Source organism: Triturus cristatus, chromosome 2_1 (genome assembly GCF_964204655.1).
Source record: "Triturus cristatus chromosome 2_1, aTriCri1.1, whole genome shotgun sequence".
Classification (NCBI taxonomy): domain Eukaryota; kingdom Metazoa; phylum Chordata; class Amphibia; order Caudata; family Salamandridae; genus Triturus; species Triturus cristatus.
In genome coordinates this window covers 1,119,214,449-1,119,241,216 of record NC_140581.1, presented here as the reverse complement: position 1 = coordinate 1,119,241,216, position 26,768 = coordinate 1,119,214,449, and the positions used below count along the sequence as shown (strand labels likewise).

Below are 26,768 nucleotides of genomic sequence, written 5' to 3'. Positions count from 1 at the left end.
TGGCATAGCAATGTGTGTGCGGTGTCTGTCTAGATAGGCTAACAGTTGCTGTCTTTTCTGCGCATCCCCCAGCCCTCGAACATTCCACGTGATGATATTCAATTTGACAACATCACAATCCGCCATATCCCTGAGTGCCATCCATGACCCGGTGCACCACCCAAACGTTGCAGATTAGCCAATACTCTGTAAAACAGCCTCGTACAATAGACAGTCTAAGATGCTTCATTTCTAACTTGCGCCACCGTACCCCTGACTCACTCCCATTAGTATCCAGCTGGGAGAAAGACATTTATAAACCAACAAACGTCTCAGTAGTCCCCACTCCCTCCCACTGAAGCAACCCCAACTTGCCAGCGATGTACTCCCTCCCTATCCCCCCCCTTCCCAACATATTCAGTATAGGTACCACATCACCCAACCAGGGTGTGCAGCAACCCGCCCCGGGGTAATACCGGCTTGGGGGCCTTCTCTAGGCAGCCACACAGACTCCTCTCGCCCCACAAGTCTCCCCCTGACAACACAGTTAAATTCTAGGGGGCCAAAGGTTGCCCGGTGAGTACAATCGTTCGCTCAACTTTTTTCATCAATCAGTAACAGTACTGAACCTCAGCCTCATGTAATGCCTTGGAGGAAGTAGCATATTCCAGAACCCAAGGAAGCCCATCAAGGCCCCCAGGTGGCAGCTCACGGCGAGCTCTCCCCGGCACTGCGAGGCCGGCCGTCCTCCACCATTGCGAGTCGCTTTTTTCACTTGTTTAAGGAAGTCTTCCACTTGGTTTGGTGCGGTGAAGAAATGCTGCTTACCCTGATGTGTCACTCTTAATCGCGCTGGGTATAGCAACGCATAATCTATTTGCGCCTTACGCAGTTTAGCTTTGACATCCATAAATTTACGCCTCTCTTCTTGCACCATAGGGGTAAAGTCGGGATAAATCGAAAAGGTATTCCCGTCATACACCATGGATTGTTTCCCTCTAGCGGCACGTAGAGCTACATCACGATCCCTAGAGTTTAATAGTCTCACAATAATTGGGTGCGGATTAGCTCCAGGTTGTGGCCGGGGCCCCAGAGATCTGTGGGCACGCTCCACGATGAACTGGCTGGAGAGCCCCTCCGCACCTATAGAGGACAATAGCAGCTTTTCTACATATACCTCCAGCCTCCCAACATTGGTGGACTCCGGAATTCCCAGTATGCGAATATTATTGCGCCTACTGCGCGCTTCCTAGTCCCCATTCTTTGCAGCAATAACCCGCAATAGATTATCCATCCGGGCGAGCTGCGTGCTGTGCCTGGAGGTCGCATCTTCCGCTTCCGATATGCGCCTTTCTGCCTCTTGAAGCCGCTCCTCATGCCCCTGCCGAATCTCCTGGAGAATGTTCTGGGTGTCCGTAGCTGGCACTGGGCATCATGGGCCTCGTTCCGCCCCTCCTGAGGCTGACCCACCTGCGGAGTTTGAGCCCCGCGTCTCGCCGCCTCGAAGTGCAGCTTCGGCTGCTTAGCGTTGGGTTTGCCCATAATGCCGCTGTAGCGGCCTTGCATGCCAATCGCTAGGTAGGGCCCTCCTCGTCGCCGGTTTGGTCTCCCCCTCTTCTCCTTAATCACGGCTGCTCTATGCTGTAAGCGACTTTCTCTCGTTCCGGGCACGTGCCGCCTCCTCTGTCGCCAATAATCAGTTTTCGCACCAATCCGTCACACAGACTTCTTCTCTGGGGCCGCTCACCACTCCAATCCCAGAATGTTACCACCGATCTCCCTCCAATTTAGAGTTGGCCCAGCAACCAAGCTGAGTCGCCTTCCTGTAATCTCTGCCACAGAAGGTGGGGGAGACCCAGTTCATATTATGCCCCACACAAAGCTGCACTCCGGCTCCTCAACAGCCAGCAGGCTCCTCCGCATATAGTGTCATTTCAGCCACACTCTACAGCAGCCTAGGATAGTTCTCCTACCCCATACATTGCGAGTGGTGCCTGTGGTCATAGCCAAAGCCTCAGCAGGTATGTAGTGCAGTCCCCGCAGCAGCTCTCCTTCTCAAAGCGCCGCTCTCATGCATGCCACTATCGGGGCCCAGCCTGAGTCCGCACTCGCGTTTAATGGCTCAGCAGTGGGGGGCCAATGCATCCTCTCTTCTTCCCTTCCGCTCTTCTCTCACCGCACTTCGGCAGTCACACGGCGGCGATCCCTAGACGAGTCCGCCGCCGATCCTCACTCACCGCCACTCCGGTAGAGTCTGCAGCGCCACCAGTGCCCCAGGCGTGTAGCAAGTCGTTCTCAGCCGGGATAGCAGCAGGCTATCTCCGGCACTCCCGCCACAGCGATCAGGTTCGTCTCCACCTTACTTCAAAGCCGCGTCTTGCGGCCTACTACCTCGTGTGCAGCCGCGGCCTTAATTACCTCCACTGGCCGTCTCAGCGTGCACCAGCGCTGCGTTGCAGCATCCCGTTCAGACTTTGCAGCGCCGGATCCCTTGGCGCGTTTCACTCCAAACTTTCAGCGAGTCTCCATAAAGGTACTGTAATGCCTTTGATGTGGGTAAATACTTCCTCCGCAATGTTGAGCAGGATTTTTAAAGGATAATGTCCCCGGGCTGCGGGAGCCTCACTACAGTGCGGCCATTCCGTGTGTGCGCCCCCTAGCGCCCCCCAATTTCGTCAATGGTTGTCTCAAAGAACGGAGAACATTTAGATTTGAGAAAGACTTCGGTCAGGCTGGATACCAGAGCTGAAAGAACTTGTTTTGAAACAGAATCCCAAAACACTTCATTCATTTTTTCTCTGGAGATTTGCCTCATGGTTTCTGGATTTGTCCAGTAGGCATCCATGTCCAATTTTGACAGGGATTTCCGTAGAGTGGTAAACCAGTTTAATGAAGAAGCCTTAGGAAATCTCAGGAGATCTAACAGAGTCTCTCGGTAGGTCTCTAGCTCTTCTACAGTCCATATCCTAAACCAAAACATTATCAATCTGTACATTGCCTTGTGTTTCAATTGTTTATGTGCCAGATCCATATACAAAGGTTTCAGAAGGGTGCTAGCGGGGAGGTCAACCAGAGATCTAAGAAAACGATTTTCCACAGCTATTAAAGACGATATCTTTCCTGTGCCCCACAACTCTATACCGTACATTAAGCTCCCCAAAACCTTAGAATTATAGATTTCAAGTGCAGGAGCAATCTGCCATGACAATGTTTTTCTGTGTATGTTGCTAATATGATTACATTGGAATATTTGATGTAACTTGGCCTTCTCCTTTTGTGCATCCCAGTTTACTGATGGGGATACACATATTCCTAGGTAATCAAAAACATCAACTTGTTCAAGTAGGGTGCTACCTGCACAAATAAATCTACTGGAGAGTTTTGTCCCTCTTTTGTTAAAAATCATGTATTTGGTTTTCCCTCGTTGAAAAACCCCCTATCGTTACAAAACTGTATAAAATCATTTAAAAGTTGTTGAAGGCCCTGTGGGGATTTAGACATTAGAAAGGTATCATCCGTGAATAACAAAGCGGGCACTCTTCTATTGTTTATTTTCGGGGCGTCGCAACCATCCCTGTCCAAAAAATCAATAACCCCATTTATAAAAAGTGTAAAAAGAGTGGACTCCAGCACACATCCCTGCCTCACTTCACAATTTACAGGAAATCTTTGTTACTTCATTTTTTGGGCCCCACCTGACTTGGGCTGTGTTTGAGGCGTCTGATTAGGATGTCTAAGAGGTTTGCCGGGATGCCCAATTCTCTCAGTACTCTCCACAGCTTTGCCCGGGGCACGGAGTCAAAAGCTGTGCGCAAATCAACAAATGCCACGTATAATATACCCCCTTTAAGGTCCACCTCCTTCCAATAAATGCAGAGGAAGCGGGACACCTGATCTAAGGTGCTAACTTGAGAACGAAAGCCCGCCTGAAGGTCACTTAAAATGTGGGATTCCATCATCCAGTCATGGAGTCTACCCAGGATTTTTTTACAAAAGATCTTTTGGAGAGAATCTATTAGGCTTATCGGCCTATAGTTTGATGGCTTAGTTTTATCTCCTTCCTTATAAATGGGCACAATTTCCGCAACCTGCCACGATTGCGCAATAGGTTCTCCAGACAGAATCAGGTTGGATAACATATTTATGTACCGAACCCAGAGGCATTTGTCTTCTTTGTACAGATCAATAGGGATTCTGTCTGGACCTGGGGCACACGCTGATTCACATGAAGAGATTGCCACATGAGTTTCTACTATGGAAAAGATCTGGGGCTCAAAATCCCCACTCAACCCCTCCTCTGGCAACTCGCCCATCTCACCACTGCCGTCACTCTCAATGGCGTAAAGAGACCCAAAGTAGGCTGTCCATTCATCAGGCTGTATATTGTATTCCAACTCTGGTTTTTCTCCCTTGAGCCAATGAGTTGCCTCTCTCCAGAAGGACATTAGATCTTTACCAATTAATGCTTTGTGTAAAGCTAGCCATAGTGAGCTCTCCCACTCCTTTTTGGCACTATCAATGGCCCGCCTGTACTTGGCTCTAGCAGTCACAATTTCAGGATGAACCTTACGCTTTATAGCACAGATAAGCTCCCTCTTTGACCTACTGCAGTCCTGATTAAACCATGTACTATTAGACTTGTGCCTAGTACCAGTGCAATGGACAACACTTCCCCTAGTTTTGGCAGGCTGGCTAAGCAGTTCCCTAGCCTCTTTGAAAAGGTGCTCGTGGCATAGATTTAAACTCTTAACAGCGTCTTTGCTAGGGATTTTAGTTAAGGACTCTATTAGATTTAACGTTTTCTTTTTGACAAGATCCAGCGCCTCCCGGTGCTTCTCCATCCAGCCCCACTTGACTGATCGCTGATTATTTGAGGATGAAAGCACTCCCAGGTCACGATGACCATTTATGGTTGGCTGTGCCATACCTGGGATACTTAGTGAAAGGACAAGTGGGTTGTGATCGCTTTCGTGTCTGTTTACCACGATCATGTCATCTAATACATGCCATAGGTTGGAGGTGATTAAGCAATAATCTATTCGACTTGTGTGATTAGGTCTGTTAAAGGTATGGGCACCATTAGGGTCTGATCTAGTTCTACCATTTGTTGCTCGAAGGTCATGCTGGAGTGTTAGTGCAAACAGCTGACCACCCCTCTTCATCCATTTGACCTTTGGTAAGCTTAATGGTGGAATAGACAAATCCCTGTCCCAATCTTCTGTCAAGTCTGGGGTGACTACAGCTAAGGGCTCGAAAGGACAGTTGAAATCACCAGCAACTATTGCTGGGGTGTTATCCAAGTACTTGGTTAAGGCATCGTCCAACTTACAAAGGGTCAGTGTTTCGTCCTCAGAAGAGTCCACCCTGTTACAAACATTAAAAAAAAATCCCCTTCCAACCACTGGGTAGGGACAGCTCGAAAACCAAAATATCCTGGGAGTCCGCATGGAGGCGCTTGATTTTGTTCCCTACAGCATTCTTTACCCAAACCACCAAACCTCCCGCCGGACGGCCCTGTTTTTTCCTAGTGGCATCAATGGCAAAGGTTGAAAAGCCAGATTTATGGGGGGTAGATATACTCTCAAGTTTCCTGCATCAGAATTGCATCAAAAGTATCTATAAAAGTGCACCATTCAGGGTCCGTTAGTAGTTAGGAGATCCCATGCATATTCCATACTAGGATTTTAAGATTCTTCATCTGAGAGGGCCCTGTTACAATAGAGTGCATATTCTGAGAGTTATCATACATTTCAGTTGTAACATCAGACATAGGACAAGGTTCAGTGATAAGCGGTAGGTTACTTCCTAACAGAGGGTTGGATAGGGGTTAAAGAATGACCGGCCTAGGATCAGGTAACAATCCACCCTTATGTTTCAGTCATCGATGACTACTTTTAGCCCAGTCTCAGCCAGTGCTTTGTTCTGCCCTCGGGGATCTGTACATAGTCACTCCTTCTTCTTGTGGGTGTTTGTACCTGATCTGGATAGAAGTGTTAACGGGGGAAAGGTAGGAGAATCAATTGCCCAAAGCCCAGATACCATGGCTTCATCAAAAAATCTTACTAAAATTATGTATTTTTCCGCTCCGGGGATATTTAATATGCCAGCATATCTAATGTCATCCCTTATAATTAAGTAACAATGGCGGGCTACCCTGAACCAATGTATAACCTTATTTTTTAGGGAATCAGAGTCTTCATAGCCCCTATTACAGAGTTTTGAAACATTTGTAAGGTAGACTGCATCAGAGCTGCTTTTATCCTTCAGCCTTCTGTACACACCATCCCTTACTACCCCTGTCCCATGGGCGGCTTCATAGCTTGGCCTGTCTGTATATCCTTCATTCAGGATCACCTCCCCCCTATCCGGGTGCCAAGATCTCAACGCCCGAGGTTTGCTACCTTATATGTATGTTTTGATACTCTTCGGTCCCTAAGGCTAGAAAGAGGTGTCTCCACAGGTTCTTAAGATTGATGAGAAGTTTTTAACGGAGGGGCTCTAGACTGTGTTTCAGCCGGCCCGTGCTGGGATTGCATCGAGCCACTGTCTTTATCTAGGGGTGATATTAATCTAAAATTTTTAGGGGGTCCATAACGTACTTCGTTTCCATCCCTACAGATATTCTTCTGTGTAAGAATCCCAACTTCCCTTCTAAGCACAACCACCTGTTCCTTCAGTGACTCAATCAAGGTCTGTAATACAACTAATTCGTTGGAATGACCACTTCTGATCTCACTGGGATTAGGCTCCCTTACCCCTCCATCGTAAGTTGTTAAAGCATCAAACCTATTATGACACTCAATCTGGACAACATAAGGGAGAGAGGGCGGCCCACATATGTTCTCTTGACAATTCTTCGCGGTTGAATCAAGCTCCTTCCCCTTATCCTTAACCAAACCCTTTCTCTTTCCTTTCAGATTGCATTTAAACATACATGAGATTATCTTAACCGAGTTTGGTTTTTGAATTGAAGTTTGAGTCGTAAGGGGCAAGGATGAGCCAGGAGACCCAGCTCCAGGTTCGACAGCGAGCTCACTACATGTAACAGGGCTAGCCAAGTTTTCTACAACGGAAGACGAATTTGGTATGGGATCGGCTATCTCCTGGCACTCTAATAGGATCGAATCGATACGATCCATAGTATCGTGATAAATTGCGGCAAGCGATTTTTTTTTTCTTCCTTTTAGCATTGTCATGGCCTGGGGCCCTCTCATGATCTTTCCTTTTACATATCTGCCCTAATGACCCAAAGCAATGTTAGTTATGCTACTTAACAATACTTGAGAATATAACAAAAAGTAACGTTAGGAAGGATTACCAAGCTGAGAACCCCTCAAAACCTGCCCCACACGACAGTAGTATGTAACTTTTACAATGAGCGAAATTAGAGGAGAGCAGTTTCCTGGAAGTGATCCCGACTACAGGCCTCAATAATAAACACAGTACCTTGGGTCCATATGATAATCCAAAGGTCCAGAGCCTACAGCGTTGGAGACATGAATGGCAAACCAGAAGGGCGGTGGCCCAGCCCTTCATCTTCCTGGCAATGACGGGCCTGCCCTTGGCCCGGGCTTTGGGAAAGAAGACAGCGCCTCCAGGCGCGAAGGCAGGGCAGTCTGAGGGTTTGAGTCCCCACAGGAGAATCAGGTGCCAGTAAGAAGGTGTGCGGATCCTTCTTTCTGTCCATCCAATGGGTCTGGTAATGTGTGCATACCTCTGTGCTGCCAGTCTTTGTGGTGTGTGTGATTTTATGTGGGTAGGTATGTGTGTCGTTTGTATGTGTGATCCTCTATATGTTGTCTATATCCATCAATACCATTGTATCTGTTGGTCTGTACGCTGCGGTGGCAGTACCTTTGTGGATGGTGTAAATCGGCTTAGTGGTGTATGCATCGGTGTTTGTATAGTGTTGGGTTTTGTTTGCATGGGTGTGGGTAACTGTGTTGCTGACGGCATTGCACATCAATTAATGAGTGTTTCAATTTTCACATTAATGTTCTGGCTCGGGTGTAAGCAGTGAGCACAATACAAAACCAAACCTGTTAGCTTAGCTAATGCTGGCCTAATTAGAAGTTTCAGGGGGAGCGGTACCTCAATGTTGATGCGCTCTTGAGAGGGAGATGAGGTCCCTCCTTTTGCATGCACCAGGGCTTTAAGTAGGCTGGGTCCTGTCGGTGCTGAGAACCAGTAGTTCTTAAAAGTAGGTGCCGAGACAGGTCCCTATCAGGCTGTCCATTTTTGCCCTCAACCTCAGGATGGAAAAAAAATCTGAACTCTGCACATTCCACTGTTCAAAGACTTTGATGTAACTTCAAAGAGACTCGTTTTAATTTTTTAACAGTCGCATCATTTCAGAACAGAAGCATTTTCAATATTGGATATAACAAAGCCATAGTCGTTGCTTATTTTTTATATGCAACTGACGACCATTGTCCAAGCCAATATCCCTAGCTTGTTGAATGTGTAATGTTACTGGTTGTATTACATATCTGGATTCAATGAGAGAAGAAGAAAAATACCAGTGGGGTGGCAACTATGCTAAGCACATATTTTAGGCTAACTATTCCATCCACCTACTCGCCCATCTGACCATCTAACCACATATTCATCCAGCCTACAAACTCACCCATCTACCTGTGCACCCAGCTACTCAATTATCCATCTATTTAGCCATTCATCCACCCATTTGGTTCGTCACTCATCCAAATACCTAGCCGTTCATCCATCCACCTAGCACAGCACTTACTATCTCGTCTTTCCACCTACCAATCCATTCATCCACCTACTTATCCATACACTTGACCGTCACTCCATGTGTTGATCAATCTATTCGTCCATACTCCAAGCCATATACTTAACCCTCCGCCCACGCATCCAACCATTCACACATCCAACTGCTCACACATCCAACGCCTTAGATCGGCCACTCATATGCAGGATTGTTTACTTGTCAGTTCAGTTTGGCGCGTGTCATAGGTTCCCATAATATCTGCTTTGCTGCCCCAATTCCATGTCTGCTACCTAGAAAATGCTTCACAGTTGCCTTACATTTTGTTGAAACATTTCCGGCAATAATGAAAAGATTTAGAAATGGCAGTATGTAGAGTCACTTGCGCAGTCTGTTACACACGACTCTCAAAAATACGAGACCTATTGCATTGCACATGCTTGTTTTGTTTGTGTTATCACCGCATAGCAGGTTAGTTTATCATCGAAGCATTCTGCAGTAGCGTTAGGAATCATAGGGAAAGCTAGTCTTTCCACCATTTCCGGTGTGGGACGGGCCTTTTAAACGGGTGGTCCAACCCCGCGGGGTCTACCTTTTTCCCTCCGAGTGAGCGCATGCGGTGAGGAATGCTAAAATACGCTTCACACGTATCGGTGAGAGTGGCAAGTGTAGAATTACTCTAAAGTGCGTGTGTACTTTTAAATCGTTACTCATATTCTATGATTATTAATTTCGCTTTCGGATCCTGCGCAAACGTAGCGTTCACTGGGTTGCCCCTTAACCAGCATACCTAAGGGTGCACTTTTTACTGGCGCGCACTTTGCAGTTAATCTCAACAATTTCGGATTGGAATATTCCCATTTTGCACATAGAGGTACGTACTAAACCTTCGTGTGCACAATAACTTGGTGGTAGCATGCTTGTATCTACCTTGAAATGTGTGTGAATGTATTTGGACACTTGTGGAGCCCAAATGAGTCACTGTACATAAAGTTTCTTCGATCTTGGCAGATCACTTTTAATCTGTTTTTATTTATGGAGGGTGTTGCATGTACCCACGCTCGCTTAGCAAATTTAAAACATCACGGAGTGTGCATGACAACACGGCTGCGCATGATGTAATGTTTAAGTTGCTGGATTTTTTTCTTTGAAACAGTTTTTTTAGTTTTTTTAGTTTTTTTTTTTTAGTTCAGAGAGTCTCTTTTGAGGTGTCAATTCACATTGAGCGTTCTGGGTATATTTGTACAATCAGTATCATTAATACATGGCAGTTAAATGTTTTTTACCATTTCATGAGTGCCTATCATGGGTTGAAGTCACATCTGTAGCACTGTAAAATTACTTTTGTTTACTTTGAAGGCATGCTATTCTCAGTGTGCTATAGACATATTTTGTTGTAATTACCCCCTATGAAGACTTGTTTGGGCCGAAATGCACTGCGTCTTTGAAACCATTGGATGATACAAATGGACTCTTATTTGTGCAAATGCCCAAATTGAGGATGTAAGAGATGGCATCTCTGTCTTAATTGAGATGCTTAGTACGAAATGTAACTGTTGTTAAAATAATAACCAACAGCAGCAAATTTGTTGACATAGTTTCAAGTTCACTGCTATAAGATTTGGTGAACCTATGGGTGACATTGTCGTGCGTCTTGGGAAGTGGGCACGCTGCCAGCGATAGTAAAAAGTTTATTTTTCCAGATCGAAATGGCAGTATAATACTTCACATGCTGGCTGCAATTTCAGGGCCTGGGAAATGTTTTATGAGGCTGCAAAAGTGGGTGACACAATCATTGCTGCAGGCCCACTAGTAAAACTACATTTACAGGCCCTGGGTGCCTGTAGTGCCACTTTACTGGATGCTTACTAGTAAATGAAAGATGCCCATTGATTGGATGTGGATTTCACTGTATTTAAAGGAAAGAGCACAAACACTTTTTCACGGCTTAGCAGTGGTAAAGTGCAGAGAGTCCTTAAAGCCAACAAAATGGGTTCAGATAAAAGAAGTGTAGGCAAAAAGCTTGTGGGTGAACCTGCAGAGAGTACAAAGTCCAGCTCGACTAATCTGTTGTTGTATTATTGCATGTATACTCACAATGCTCTGGAGCATGTAATTGCATCAGTGGTCCTGCCTCTGCATCTCCCGAAGAAGCCTTCTTAGTTGCAAATGCATCTGCGGACATTGTGGCCCACGTCTTTATGGGTTAGCAAGAAGGAATCTAGCTTTTGGTAAGATTGGGGATCCCAGTAGTGTAGCAGAGTTCAGTAGATACATTCTCCACAAGAAAAGGATTCTCGGCAATCCCTGTTTGACTGATAAAATCTCGGTCAGATACCCAAGTGCAAAAAGATTTAAACTACACTGTCAAATTGTTAAACCACTTGGGAGTGCATGTATATCTGGAGAAATCAACCACAACTCCAGTTCAAGTACTATCTTATTTGGGGGCATCTCTAAATACAACATAAGGAGAAGTGCTTCCTTAAAAGGAAAGAGTACATGTCTCCGGCTACTACATATCACAAATCGAACAGTAAGGATAGAGATTTCATTCCTAGAGTCCATGGCATGGTGCAGTCTTCTTGTTTTCAATGCACATCTGTACATGTGATGGCTACAACAATGAAACACAAGTTCAAGGAAGCTGAGAATACAGAATTGTCTTGAATCAACAAGCTCAACAACCTTTTCATAGGAAGATTAACACATTGAATCTTCTGAAAGGAATTCCATTCCATCATCATTTTCCATCACAGACCCTTGTGACAGATGCGTCTTTATTATGCTGGGGAGCTCATTTAGGTTGATGTTATCGACCCTTGAACGTCAATGATCTGCACAACAACAGTTCTATCACAGTTCTATCACATCAGTATTTACAAGCTCAAAGCAGTCCACCTGGCTCTGAAAGTGTTTCAACCAGCTTCGGTCTCATGCAAAATTTGCGTACCAAGAGACAATACCACACAATGTGTTACTGTAAGGAAATACCCCTTTTTGTATGGTCACCCCCAAGTTTTCAGACAGGGGATGCTGGTTTTTCGATTCTGAGAGTGCACGGAGGCCTTATTGAATAGACCTCAGGACCTGTGTCCTTACCCTTAAACTAGTATGTCAAATTGGCTTTCACCCATTTGGCCATGCTAGCTTACCTGTAAGACCCTAGTACATTGTACCCAAGGTACCCATGTAAGTTAGAAGGGTACCCTCAGGTATTGCAACACGGGATGTGTCACCCTGGATGCGTTACAGGTAAAATGAGTTTCACAGCACAGCATCTGCAGGTTGAAAAAGCAGTTTTAACTGCTGGGCCGTCTTTGCCATCTAAAGCAATGGCAAAGCCAGACGTACCCTGGTATAGGTGCAAGTCCCCCCATGGCAGGCCTATCAAGTCCTAAAGCATAGTGCAACATATCCCACTAGTAGAGCATGTAATTTTGCATGTTCTGATAGTAAAAACGCAAAACTGTTGTCTTTATTGTGGAAAGGTTTGGTGGCCCAATTGGCGAGTGTAGAGTTAACCGCTGACACCCTGAGCTGTTCTAACTCCGGGATGGTGCAACCAAAGTGGGTCATGCAAAATATCAAACAACTCATTACATTAAGCCAGGCCTGATCCTCCGGTCAAAATTAATGTAACGAGTTGCAGTGTGCAACTTTAGCAAATTTGCCACTTAGTTGCCTTTAGTCCCCTGTGCTCATAGCGATTTTACGCGAAGTCCTGTTGCCATATCCACTTTATGCTCTCCTGGGTAGACGTGGTAACAACTCTCAGAAAAGGATACAATAGGGGTCTGCTCTGGAAGGAGTTTTCACCTCCCTTCTGCAGGAAGCCACACGGGTGTTGGCCGAAAAAGTGAGCTTCAAAGGAGAAGCCGCATTTGAAGGACAAGTGGGTAACACTTGGGAGAGAGGGTGCTCCATTGTTCAGGCAGACAGGCTGGCCTTTGGGACAGGAGAGGGGGAACCAGTTGCCAGACCATTTTCCAGGGGCATGCTAGCCACACTTGTGGGTAGGGCTAGGGAGCTCCACATGCTGGAAGAGGGGTCCTGCCACTTTGGGTGTGGACAGAATGGTGCATCCTGCGATTCCCAGATACCACACTTCCCTGGAAGTAGTCATCAGGTGGGTGGGAACCTAGTGGCCCACTGGCTATCCCCCCACATCAAGCCCTGGGGACATTTACTGAGCATAAGTATGGAACCTCTGCACCCCAAACTCAGATCTCTGCAGGACTGGAAGAAGGACCAAGGAAGGAATACCCTGCTGCACTGTGGAACCGGCAAAGAGAGGCTGCACTGGCATGGACTGCACCTGCTGAACCTGGTGGCTAGCAAAAGAAAGGGACTGTCCCTGCTATGTTCTGTTTGAGGAGAAGATGTCTCCAGGGCCCAGCATAAGCCAGGAGACTCCAAGGGCCAGCCGACTGGCTTCCTGGTCGCAGCACAGGGACGCAACAGCTGATGAAGAAGTCTGCTGGGGTATAGCCCAGAGTCTTCATCCCACTGCTGATCGCTGTGTGCAGCACTGTGTACCAGGACTCAATGCATAAAGTTGCAGCTGGGACCTCCAGAGGACAAATTATTGACCCAGAAGGGATTGACCCATGACCGTAATACTGGGCAACTGGTAGTCCAGTGGCGATAGGACTTCTGCAAGCAAGGAGAGCACTTAGAGGAACGTCAACCGTGAGACCAGGACTGCCTCACCCCCTTTGTAAACCAAGGAGTAGTTGCAGCAACACTCTGTTGACTTCATCAGATCCAAAGCATCCTATGAGCATCTTCAGCATCCTTTAGCCTTTGAATCCGTACCACTTCCATAGGAAAGCCCTGCAAAAGATAAGTGCCTGGAACTGACCGAAGACTGTTTCACCTGCAGAGGTAACTGTTTCTGAGGGCCTTGCTGGACCTTCTGACTGGCTTCCTACTGGAGTTGGTCGCTTAAAGTTACTCCCAATAACTGCATTACAGCTAGCCCAAACGTTTTAGTGAAAAGGTTTCTAAGTGTCACATTTGTTTAATTTGCCAATACTTTGATGCAGTTGAGTAAAATGCTTTGATTTACTATACCTTATAAGTTCTATATCTCCAGAAACCTCCGGTTCATCTTTTTTGTTGTGGTGTCTAAACATATGTAAACGTTCAGGTTATTTTTATAAATTGATGTCAAATTATTTTGATGACTTATACATTTTTTCTTCAGTTCGTTTACTGCTGCTTTTATGTGCTTTACACTTGTTCTGTCTAGTAAGACTGGCTGCTCAGAGCCACAGCTACCGAGGGTTGAGTTGAATGTTTGGCAAATGAAATCCAAGGGTCCTGAAGGGGTTGGCAAGTGTGTTACATGGTGAGGTCGCACAACCACACCATGCAATACACCCCATTTCCTCACAATTACCTAAACAAGCATGGCGGAAGAAGATAAAGGACATTTTCCTTACAAGCTCAGGCAATTTGGCATTGGCTGCTGGTTAGAAACCCGTCACTTCAAGTTGTTCACCTGCCTGGTCAACAAACTCAGCAAGCAGATTAGCTCAGCAGACAATTCCACGAATGAGAACTCAATGATGTTTTGCATATCATTTTTAAGAGAGTGGGGGATCTATAGATGTTAGCAAACAAACACCATGCAAAATGCCCACATTTCATATCGTGGGTATGAAATCAAAAATCATTGGGGGAATTGCCCTTTTGATGAACTGGTCGAACAAATCTCTTTACGCTTAATCACTGATACCATTACATCCAACACTCATCATCAAGGTCAACGACTGCTGGCCTGCAGTCAGGGGCCGGTTGTGTGAGCATGGAGGCAGCACGGGGGCTGTTGTGGGTTCACCTCTAGTTTCACCACCTTTTTTGGGGCTGGGCGTCCAAGGTATCTGTGTTTTATTCACAGTACCGGTTGCTGGTCGAGCGATGCAGGTTGAGGGAGGTTGATGGAAGGGATGGCCGGCGGTGGACTCTCATGGCAATATGGCCGCCTTGTTCTCTATATCCCCCGCTTTGGCAGGCTTTAGCCACACAGAAGATCGGGATGGCAGCATCTGTATGCAACTGTAAGCTCCTGCAGTAAGTTCCATTTGAGACCTTTCGTTCTTTCTAAAGGTAGCTGGTTGCACAGGATTGCCAGGACTGGCAGCCTTTTGCAGGCACCTAGTAGGGGAAAAACCTTCCTGCGTTTTCCTTCTTCCTTGTTCTTGTGTGGTCCTCGTCCGTGGTCCTCGTAGTGTCGCCCTGCTTGTTATTGAAGGCTCAGGATGCCGTTGCTCTGAGAGGAGACTGACCACATAGGGACAGTGGGGCGGCCGTTGCAGGCGCCCAGCAGGGAAAATCTCCTGGATTTTGCAGTTGCATGGTCTTCGTTTCAGTCTTAGCTGTATTGGTGTATCGCCGCGTTGTTCTGGACTCTGTTAACGACTGTTGTCCGCTGTGCAGCAACGCAAGATCTTCAGTTCCAGATGGTTGGTAACTCAAAGGGGTGGGGGGGTTCGAAAGGGCTTTAAGCCAAACGCCGATCCCTAGCCCGGGGAGCTCCATAACAATTTGCCATCTTGAGCCCCAAGAAAACAAGTGTTTTTTGCTGAATACTTCTATCCGCAGACTCCTCACAATGTGAATATTCCCCAGGTGTCCGACTGGATCCCGAAACTATAAAAGCGGTCCTCCTGTGCACCAGGAGGTGGCACCATGCAGCTTTGCGCCCATGTCATTCTGCTACAGAAGTGACTAGCCAATCCACATTTAAGCGGCACTTATGCATGATAATGTTTGTTCCTTTCTGCACCTTCTAACACAGAGCCTGAGCTTCTCCTTGGTCTTTCGACCAGATTCTTTTGAGAAATTCTACCAGTGTGCAAGGGAAAATAGGTTTTAAACCATGTAGGAACTGTCATAAACTGATGTCTGCAAAGAACCCTTATAAAATCTGTTTCTGTCAACTGCACCAAGGTGAACTCTATGGCTATACGGGAAAGTGAGGCCAAACGCGAAAAGACTTCATGCTGCGACCGGTTGAAGTCAAAAGGAAGTCCTGTTCCTTGGGCAGCTCATCGTTGCAATCAATGTCTTCGAGTAAGTAAAAAAAAAAAAGCACAAGAATTCAAGGGTAAATCTGCCCTTTCTTCAAATCTCAAACTCCTTAGAGGGTGTGAGGGCATTAGCGTATGTCCTACTCTTATTCATCATCAGAGCAGGTTCAAAGTTTGGTCCAGACGCACCCTGAATTTCCAGGTCCTTCGGGGAGGTTTTATCGACTTCCTCTGGCATGCCTTCAAGCCTCAAGCAAGTCCATTTCAGCAATCTGTGTCTCTTGGGCCCACACCGGGTTCAGCACCGGCTCTGGTTCCCATGCCAACTTTTGGCGCCGGTTCTTCGCTCAAAGACACATATACACACGGCGTTTACACCCGATAGGGGTGTGCACATATAGTGCTATCCAACTTTGAACTGAACCCACCTTGACCTCAGTTACGCCTGGCGCTGACTGGCACAAATCCACTTGGCAAACCTTCATTCTGATACTTGTCCTTACCAAATGGTAGGGCTTAGAACGTGCACAGAGCCAAACAATGTAAACGAGGATGACTGTATTTCCCAGTAGGATGAGGAAAACTGGTATGAACATCTTCAGGATGCCAGTGGGCTGGGCACTTTTCCATATATTGGCTTTGTCCCTGTACCTACCACTCTCAAGTGTCCCTCAACGGAGGAAAGCTTCTGCTTCGTGGTCATAATGTGAAGGGTGGCAAACGTTCTAGACATACAACTACCAACTATGATATTTAAAATTAATGTATTGAAGGAGTATTGTAACCTGGTCATGCTCCCACAAATCCACTGTTCTCATTTAATGAGCCCCTTGGCATTAGCCTTTTTCAGGTCTATCTGTTAACAGATAGGTTGCTCATCGCCATCGCGACTCTCCTCATCTTACTCAACACCCAACGGCAGAGAGTCTGGTGATACAGTCATCCATCAGCAAAACTAATCCAAATGCGTTGACCATCAAGCTTCTCGTACCCAGGCTATTCAGGATGGATGTGATGAAAATTGTCATCTGCTTACTGGTAAGAAGTGCAGTAGGTACCATTGTGACTTTCCTGAGCCACGGCTGAATGAGTTCTACAGTCTCCTCCGGGGATGTCCGAACATCCGTAATGGATTCGCTGTTCGACAGCTCTTGTCTTTTTAGTGACAAAGTGGACTCATCCTTTTAACAATTCAAGTGGAGCCGCAGTGTGTTAATTTCTGCTCCCACAAGAAAATTCCAACAGCAGTTTCGCCTTCTCCGTGGCTACGGTTGAGGTTTTTTAATTTTATCAGTGAGTGTCAGACTCCTCCAGCCCAGCAGGCCTCTCCGGGTTTTCGTGTCAGTGGCCTCGGTTCTCAACGACCAAGAAGACAGTAGGGGCAAAATATAGCTCATCGTTGTGGCTCTTTGGCTGCCCCAAAACAGCTTTAGTGTGTTTGTGCTGGCTGGGTCAGAATCCCTTATTTCCTCCAGGGATATGAGGCCTTCACTTAAGACAAGTGGCTCTTCCTTTCCATTTCTTTCTACCCTGCCAGACTTTCTACCTCCTTCAGGGCACCCGATGGAGGACCATTTATCTGTTTTGCAGCAGAAAGTGCTGGCCCTTTTATCCAATAGTGCCATAGAGAGGTCCACAACCCCAGAAGTAGGAACTGGGTTTTTCTCCTGATAACTCTTTGTGCTGAAGGATGGAGGCCATTGTCCTTTTTTCGATCTTCAACCTTCCAGCAGCCTTCCTGAGAAAAGACCAATTCTAAATCCTCACGCTAGCTCAGGTCTTGCCTGTCTTGGACTCTTGAGACTGGATTGCGGTTTTGGTCCTGCAGGGTGCTTATTTTCATATCTCCATCCTTTGCATATTGGAGTTTCCAGAGGATCTCTCTCACTTGGAGACACCTTCCATTTTTAGAGGAGCTTGGGACTCCTGTATGCCTTCACTGCTTCTTCTGAGCTCTGAAGAAGATCAGAAAAGGACCGGGCGTGCTTCACCCTAGTGGTACCGATTGGGCCAGGAGAGTATGGTACCTGAAACTCCTGTGCATGAGCATCTGCCCTTTGATGAAGCTGTAGCTTCGGGAGGGTGTTCTGTTGCACCAAACGGACAGAGTGCTGCACAATGTGCATCTCCATGCTCGGCGATTGAGCGGTGGCAGATGAATGCCTGATTCATTGAGCGAATCAACTTTGAAAATGTGAACAGATGCATGGGTCAGGTAGTATTTCTATAAAAACTCCATAGAAGTTGATTCCATTTCCTTTGATATACAAAGTTGTGCATGACATTTTAGAATCCAGTGTTCGGTAGGAAGGTTCCTGAGTGTTTGCCATGCTGTTAGCCTCTGTGATCATGGAATTCCTACACTGGTAATCCCTTCATTGCTTGGATTTGATGCATAACTAATACTTTTGCTGAAGGGACACTGAGATGGTTGATTTGAGTTGTTTTTACAGAATATTGACTAAGGTGTTGTACATGAATAAACCAATCGAAGTATCCGAATCTAATGGGGCTTATTTGTGATAAGTGTGTTACTCAACCAGTGACATTTTGTAACATCCTACTCAAGCCCGCCTTTCTTATCGCCCTACATTTTTAATCAGGAGTTGGTGACATCAACAGGTGTGGCTGGGTTTGTGAAGATACCGATAAGGGGATCACTAGGCGAGTCGTCTGACCGAAGAATCCAAGCAACCTGCAAGCCAGGTTGGCATTTCTTTGCTTACAGCAGAGTTTTAACACACTTTGTGGGAAGATTCACTGATCTTTGCTTTATGAGAGTGCTATTTTATACTACATGCATGAGAAGTGAAATTAACCCCAAAATGTTGTTTTTCTGTATACTACCAAATGTTTTCTAACTGATAGCTGCCAGTGTTAGTGGCATGCCTGAATAGGTTGTTTTAACAATGCCTTTTCATGTAGGATTCCCATTCTTTTCACTAACTGGATGCAAAAACGTTACTCCCCTAGCCATCTCTGCATATAAGCTATGCAAATGAAAAGCCCATCAGTGAAATCTGCAGATATAGAGCCAGTACAACAATGTTGATGGCACTTATGTGTTTTGATTTTGCATGAAAAGAAGAACTGACATTATGACATATTAAACCTGAAGTTCTGAAGTCAAGCAGTATGATCTGTTGTATGACTGGATGTATGTAACTGTATGATTTTCCCACGGCTGATTTCTCCAGAAGAACAAGGGCAGGAACAGGGTTCTCTGTAATCTCAGTAATTTCCTTCTGCCCTTGATGGGTTTGGTACTAGGTTTCACTTCACCTTCAGCACAAGGACCATGTCTGCCTCCCCCAGAAAAGAGCTGTCTTTTTCCTGTAGAAAAGGAGAGTGTTACCGCATATGGGCCTTATAGGGCTAGGCATACTGTCTTAGAACTTGGAGTTCACAATTGCAAACAGGAACACAACTTAGAATCCAGGACAAGAGGAAATGGTTACAGTTTTGTCATTGAACATCTCCGCACTTAGTTGCTCATTTCATGTAATGTCTTGTTGGCTCCACTTGGATGACTATTGTATGGACATTGGACATGAACCTGCAAAACATATCTTGTGTCACATATCTCCCACAGCATTCCCTAGGAATCCTTCACCATTGGTCATGAGCCATCAGGTGGCATCTGATGGGACTACTCCAGTGTCCCCCCCCGTGATATGTTCCCGGGACCTAAACCTTTGTCTCGCTAGGATGTTTCACAAGCCTTTTGAACTACTGCCATCCAGGTATTGAAAAATTTTGTTGAAAACCACCGTCTTAAAATACATAACCTTAGCCAGGCACACAAATAGAATTCAAGCCATTCGTACCACCGAGAATGTGTTGTCAGAGTTCCATGTGGATTAAGCAATTGTCCCTGCGAATTTCTTTCTACATCTCCATGCCTCCTTGCCTGTTTAGGTCCTGTACAGCTTTTGTATGAGATGTGCCTAATGCATTGATGTTTTCCAAACCAGGTGTGTGATTTTGTGAGATTCATTTTATAACTTTTGGGGACAAGGATGCAAAATGAGTGTCCGCTAAGACGCCAATGCCAAAGAGATACAATCTTTCATCATTGTCCATGGAACCCAGCTTCCCGCTTGTTTCAGGACATACTCCCCCAGGGACAATTTGATGTTTGTGTCATTATCCAAACATGTGCCTTAGGGATGCTAGACGGATTACCCTGCCGCATTCTGTCAACATTATGCTCATGATGGTTCCTCCTGGAATGATGCAAGGTTTGGCCAGGAATTTTAATTTTTTTTCACTTTTTGAGTTAGAGCGATCAAAACAATCTTACACCATTTTTTTTGTCACATATTAATAAAAAATTATCCAAAGAGAAGCAAATAAACGTTCATAAGGCGGGGATCAATTGAAGTCATCTTTCCACAGTCAACCCAACGGGTTCAATACAAAATATGACATCCATTGTAGTTTGGACCAAATCCTGTCCACCTTTTTAACTACTCTGGGTCCACATGCCGTGGCTATTGCCATTTCACATTCATAGGTCTGTCGAAGTATAGCCCAAAATTCGGATACTCTAGGCGATATTACATCAACCCATTCCCTAGCAATACATAAGCGTGCACTTACTATAATGATCGAAATCAAGGACTTAAGATTCAGGTTCCCTCCGGTCTCTAAACCGATTAATTTTTCTTTATTACTTAGACGAGATTTCAAAGTCAACTTTGTAGATATTAATCGGAATAGGCTATTCCAAAACTCTTTTAAGCCCTGGGCATTCAATAAACATTTGGACTATGTCTGCTGCGCATAAATGACATTTTGGACAAAATACACATGACGAGTTCATAGAAGGTGTGCATTTAGAAATATGTTCAGGTGTATAATACAGCATATATACCATCTTAAGTAGTTACAATTTAAGATTAAAAGGTATTATATCCCGGTCCGGTGTTTCCTGAGCCTCTTGTATTTCTGCACCAGTTACTATAGTTGTTAATCATTGACTCCACTTTACCGCAACCTGTGCGTTATCTTTAACATGAGACGTGAACTCCAGATATATTATACTTCTATCATATTTTGAAGATTGATATAATAACAGAAATTTTGCAGAGATCTCGTCCGCCTTGTTCTATTAGCACTTGTGAGTAAGATAGTCCCTGACCTGAAGATATTTTTTAAAAGATTGTTGCGGAAGACCATATATTTCCCGAAGTACTGCAAATGATCGTAGTCCATGAATATCGTGAAGCTGGCCAAGATTTTGTAATCCACTATCCCGCCAAACTTGTCCCACATTGTCATGAAAAATATTGGGTAATAATGGATTACCCCACAGTGGAGTAAGCGAATGAATGGTTGGTTAAGAAAACTTAATACAAATTTCTCTCCATATTTGGTCTACATCCCTTATCACCTTGAATGACACCCTCTTAAAATAGTTAGGATCCATTTGCTTGTGCATTGCATACCTGATTCCTGAGTCTAGTGCTAATTGAAACCAGACTGGACTCGTCTTAGACTCATCACCAACCGTTAAGCTTTGAATTTGAACCACAAATGAGGCCCAGAAATAGAATTTGAAATTTGGCAATTTAAAACCCCCCTGCCCATAGGGTTAAGCTTTGAATTTGAACCACAAATGAGGCCCAGAAATAGAATTTGAAATTTGGCAATTTAAAACCCCCCCTGCCCGTCTGGCTTTCTTATATCCCAATATAAAACTACCAATAGCCCCTTTCAATCAAATCAGGCACCCACAGCAGTATAGAATGAAAAAGATGAAGGAATTTTGGCAAAGCATTCATTTTTTTAAATATTAAATCTTACCCCATATGCTCAACGGGAGGAGGTGCTATTGACACAGCTTAGAAATAATTATCTTTAAAGGCAGCTTGTAGTTAAGAGTGTATATATTTTCCACTTTGCTGCTGAGCCGAACCCCCAAGTATGTGGCACTATCCGGAACTCCCAATAGTGAAGTGGGTGAAATAAGTGTTTTAAAATGAAGGATTAAGATGTCTAGGGAGAGGGGACGGTTCTTCCTTTCACTTCGCTTAAAGAACAGTACAGCTTGGCAGACACCGAGTATTATCGATATCTCCAAATTCGACATGCATTGCTCACTTAGATACCAGGTAACACAACACTCCCGGAAGCCTCCCCCCTGGAGGATAGAGTGCTGGACGGGCATCTCCCGGAAAAGACAATTTCTCTCATCTATAGGAAACTAATCAATAACATGGCAGACCCACTACAGGCCCTCAAGGAAAAATGGAACAGTGATGGCATAGAACTTGATGACGAGGACTGGCAAGAGGCGATCTCTTTCCTGCGGGAAGTTGCAATCCAGGCCAGGCTGAGATTAGTGCAGCTCAAAATATTACACAGGATTTATGTCACAGGGCCTTACCTGGTCCGGATGGGAAAGGCAGAGAATGGAGAGTGTTGAAGAGGGTGTGGGGAAATGGGGACGTTCATCCACATCTTGTGGAACTGCTGGCAGGTGCAATCATATTGGAAGGACATACACCACACACTGCGGGAAGTACTGGGGGGTAGATATGCAGCCAGAGGCTCGAAGTTGTATACTAAATGTCTGGGAGCCTATAGATCTCAACACGTACACTACGCAACGGGCAACGTTAGCATACATGATAGCAAAAAGGAACATTGCACAGCAATGGGGAGCAAGCCAGCCGCCCCCATTGAGAAAGTGGGAAGAGGACCTAGACTGGTGCATGTATAGAGAAAAGTCAGTCTACGTGGCCAGAGGGTGCCCTGGGAAACGGAGAAGGGTGTGGGGAGCGTCTAATCAATACAGATGTGATATCTGTCTCCCACCTTGTCGGTAGATCAACACTGAAACTCTTGAAACCCCTTGATTTAACTAATATGATTACTGTGACCTATATTGAGATGTCAATGATGGTAATAAGGAACGATGAAGTAGCTTGCGTGTAATCAATTGATGTGATTTTTGTCGAAACTGTTTCATAAAAAGAAATATAAAAAATAAAACAAAGGATTGTTTGCGTTTTGGATAGATTAAGCTTATATCCAGAGAAAGCACCGAACGCTACTGCCGCCTTAGATGTAAGGTCAGTAGCTATACATGGGTTGGTGGCATATACTGCGATGTTGTCTGCATATGCAGTTATTTTCAGTTCGACCCCATCTGGTCTTAGTGGCTGTATGTCCTGTATTCAGCATCAGGTGCTTTATGTAGGGTTCAATATAAAGAGCAAACAGCAGGGGGGAAAGCGGGCATCCCTGATGCTTCTCTCTAAATATAGAAAATATAGAAGAGAACTTGTTGCCCATTGCAATTTTTGCCCTCAGATTCCTATATAGTTTCTGCAATAATGCTATGTACCTCTCCCCGATTCCAAATTCCCTCTTAGTTGCCCAGAGTGATTACCAGGTGACCCGGTCAAATGCCTTCTCTGCGTCCAGCATTATCATTCCTATTTGGCCTCGATTTTTACTGGCAACACCAAATGCTGCAATTGCGGTGCTGATGTGAGCTGTAGTATCCCTTCCAGGCACAAACCCATGCTGTTTGCAGACCAGTATGTAGCTAAAATATTTGAATATATCTTTACATCTGCATTTATCAGAGATATTGGGCAATAAGACCCCCTGTCTTTAGATTGTTTGCCCTTCTTAAGAAAGACGACTATGTTAGACAATCCCAATGATGCTGAGGTTCTCCCCCACTACATATGTAGTTTATCAATTCTAAAAATCCGGGGGCTAGAATATCCATAAATATTTTATAAAACTCCAGAGGAATGGTATCCTCCCTGTGGCTTTCCCAGATGGTAAAGTGCATACAGCCGCCATCACTTGGCCTAGCCGAACTTTGTTTCTAACATAGAGCGCTGTATAGGGTCGAACCGGGGAATATGACTCTCTCTGAGGTAGTTTGCTATGATCTGCTGTGCCATGCTGTCTGATTTGCTGTAAACCCTCTAATAAAAAGCAGCAAAATGATCGGCAATTAGCTGAGGGCAATTGTAATAGTCTCCGTCATCTCCTATGCTACTTTGAATGGTGTTACACACTTTATCAGCTATCTGATGGACCAAGATGTGCCCCACTTTCTCGCCATACTCCTATTGAAACATCTTATTCTTCTGATAGCTTGCCGCAGCCTTTTCCATTATCCCCCGGTTAGCCATTTGCGTCTCTCCTTTAACGTAAGGTGTATGGCCTGTTCAAGGTGGTTGCTTGTCAAAACTGACTGCGCATGTTGCAGCTCTAAGTCTAAACATTCCTTCTGTGATTTGGCCAGTTCCAGTTGCATACATCTAATCTGCTTTAAAATACATTTTAGTGCAACCCCCTGATATATGCCTTCATGCAGGCCCATATGGTAGGCAAATTCGACTAATAAGCTTTTTAAATAGCTTTGATATTCTAAATTATTGAGCAAATTTTGAGAGAATGAGACAGAGCGGATTCCCAATCTCGCTTGTGGAGGCTGCATCCTCAATATTATCGCGTTGTGGTCAGATATAATCTTAGGGCATGTCTCCATCTTTGTCCGCTCTAGTATCTGCTCTCTTACAAGTATCAAATCAGTAAATGAGTATTGCCTGTGGGAAGAGGAGCAATAAGTATAACCGGGTATTCGGGGAGAGAGTTTGCCATACATCCTTTAACCTATGTAGCCTCTTCAATTCCGTAATCGAAGCCCTAGTTCTAGTCATGCGTATATTAGGTTGATGATTAGTGGAGTCGCTAATATAGTCCACGACACAGTTAAAATCACGCATTACTACCAACTCCCCTTCCCATTCCAGCAATTCTAAATTGAGAAAATCAAATATATCGTGTTCATCGAAGCATAGACCGTAAACCACACAGATAATGTATCTCTGGGTGTTAATCAACAGCTGTGCAATAGCCCATCTCCCCCTGCTATTAGAAGAGGTTTTGATGATTTTAGCTGCCATACTTGTACATTTAATTATGGCCATCCCCGCATAGACATTGTCTGGGATGTACAAGCAACAAAATCATATCCCCATTGGTGCAGTGCCTGTCGGTCTTTGTGTGCCAGATGGGTTTCTGTTCTACCCAAAATATGAGGTTTATAAGCTGCTAGCTCCTCTCGAATTAACTGCCTTTTACGAGTTTGATTCAGCCCAGTAATGTTTCAGCACATACATTTCAGCCTGGACATTGTATAGCTTTAAAGCATTCAACATAAACTGTCTCAAAACAGTTTCCCAGCCTCCCTAATATTGCATTACTTTTTGTGTATGCTTTCTGATCGTTCTGACTCTTTAGCCCCAACCTCCCTAAAAGTGCTTTAGTAATCACCTTCATTTCTCCAAAATAATTCTTACCCCACCTCAATCACCACTGTCCCCGCCCGTACCTTGAGAAGGAATCCCCCATCCCTTGGCCTACCAGCTGATATGGCAATCATCTGGCAACCTTCCCCCGGAACCTCCCCATGAAATCCTGTATCCGTTCACCAATAAAGAAGAAAAGATAAAAATACATTACTGGGCGGCAAAGCTACCAATTTTGATTTTCCCTTGAATATCTGACTTTTTTTGTTTTTTTTGTTGGGCCTTTCGGGTGGATACTTCTGATCGCGATTCCTCACCTTTAGAATATTCCACAGATGCCAGACTAGATCTGGAAGTCTTCACAGCAGTACTCCTGCACACTGATATGTGCCACATTGCGGCTCCGCGTGAACTTCTTCTGCCCCTATATGCGCCACCACTAAGTTACGGCGTCCGTTTCTTTCTTTCTGAACCTTTGAACATGGATCTGGAGCTCCGCTCCCCCTTTCGTTGGTTTCAAATGTTTCCATTGTGCAAGGGAACAGTGTCTCTGCTGAAGACAACGAGGTTGAAACCTTGCTATGATTTTTGGAAACCGGTGATGGTTCCACATGAGATCTACCTCTGATGTTAGGCTTGTGGCACAACTCCAAGATGTGTGAAGGATGTGCCCTTGGGTACCCAAAGGCGATCCTGGCACCTTGGAGCAAAGCTTTATGTTGGCAAACACATAAAGATGCCATGGACCTCATGCATGTCCCTCTCCAAGTACAAGGCACAGACATGTTCAGCAGTAGGTCTTCTTCTCAGTCAGTCGTCCAGGAAGTCCCAAGTTCGAAGGAGCAGCATTGGAAGTAGCTGGGTGAATCAACGCCAGCCAGCCACTCTGACCAAAGAGAAGTCAGGAGAGTATCAAGATGCCAATCGATCTCAGTCCTGATTGAGGAGCTGATTTCACAACTAGTCTTGTTGTGCCCTGATTTTCCAAGCCTTCGGCAACGCCGCAGCAGGTGGAACCCTTTAAGGAGGTCAGGCTGCATATTTTTGACTCCCTTTGACCTCCATCTGGTGTGCCACCTGGCCCCTAGGATACACCAGGACCTCCTCGGGGGTTATTGCTGGCAGGTCTGCCCATGGCGCCGTCTGAGCCCTTCAAACCTGCATCTATTTCTTCACTGACTCTAGTTTGACTTTAAATCCAACTCCAATACTGCCCAGTTCCTTCTTCAACAATGTCCGTTTTGATGGCACTGGTGCTGGGGTTGAGCCCTTGCCCACTCTGGTGTCATAACCCAAACCAAATCCTCCTCAACACTGACTGAGGTAGCAACATGACTCTACTACAGCATACCTAGTTCCTGTACCTTATGACTCAAACACTTCCTCCACTACAAAGCCTTCCTCTGAGACTTAATCTTTTTTATCACAAATTAAGACTAGAGTTTGCCACCACCTGGCATTGGTGATGGGAACAATTTTACCCCCATATTTATGAAGGCAACAGTGTAGACATGGATTTGCAGTGGGCTTAATACTCCCTGATACAGGGTTGATATCACCCCTTGGACGACCAAAGGAGAAGAGTGCTTCATTTTCTGTAGTGATTAGAAGTATGGCTCACATCCTAGACCTACAGCATCTTTTATTTAAGTAAAAACAGATGTCCTTACTGAGATTTTGCAACATAGTCCAGCCTCATTAGAGCCCTTTCGGCTTGGATATAATTTTTTTTACAAAGCT

General features: G+C 45.2%; 1 protein-coding gene across 5 annotated transcripts in view; it reads left to right on the top strand.

Moving 5' to 3' along the window:
* Nucleotides 1-26,768, top strand: part of CENPC (centromere protein C) — a 1,046,742-nt gene that overhangs the window by 211,266 nt on the left and 808,708 nt on the right. For 3 of the 5 annotated variants that reach the window (XM_085636509.1, XM_085636507.1, XM_085636508.1), the window contains exon 5: nucleotides 18,348-18,450. The exons of the other annotated variants lie outside the window; for them this stretch is intronic. In XM_085636509.1, the coding sequence (XP_085492635.1) occupies nucleotides 18,348-18,450 (103 nt within the window). The remainder of the gene's footprint in view (nucleotides 1-18,347; nucleotides 18,451-26,768) is intronic. 5 annotated transcript variants of the gene reach the window in all.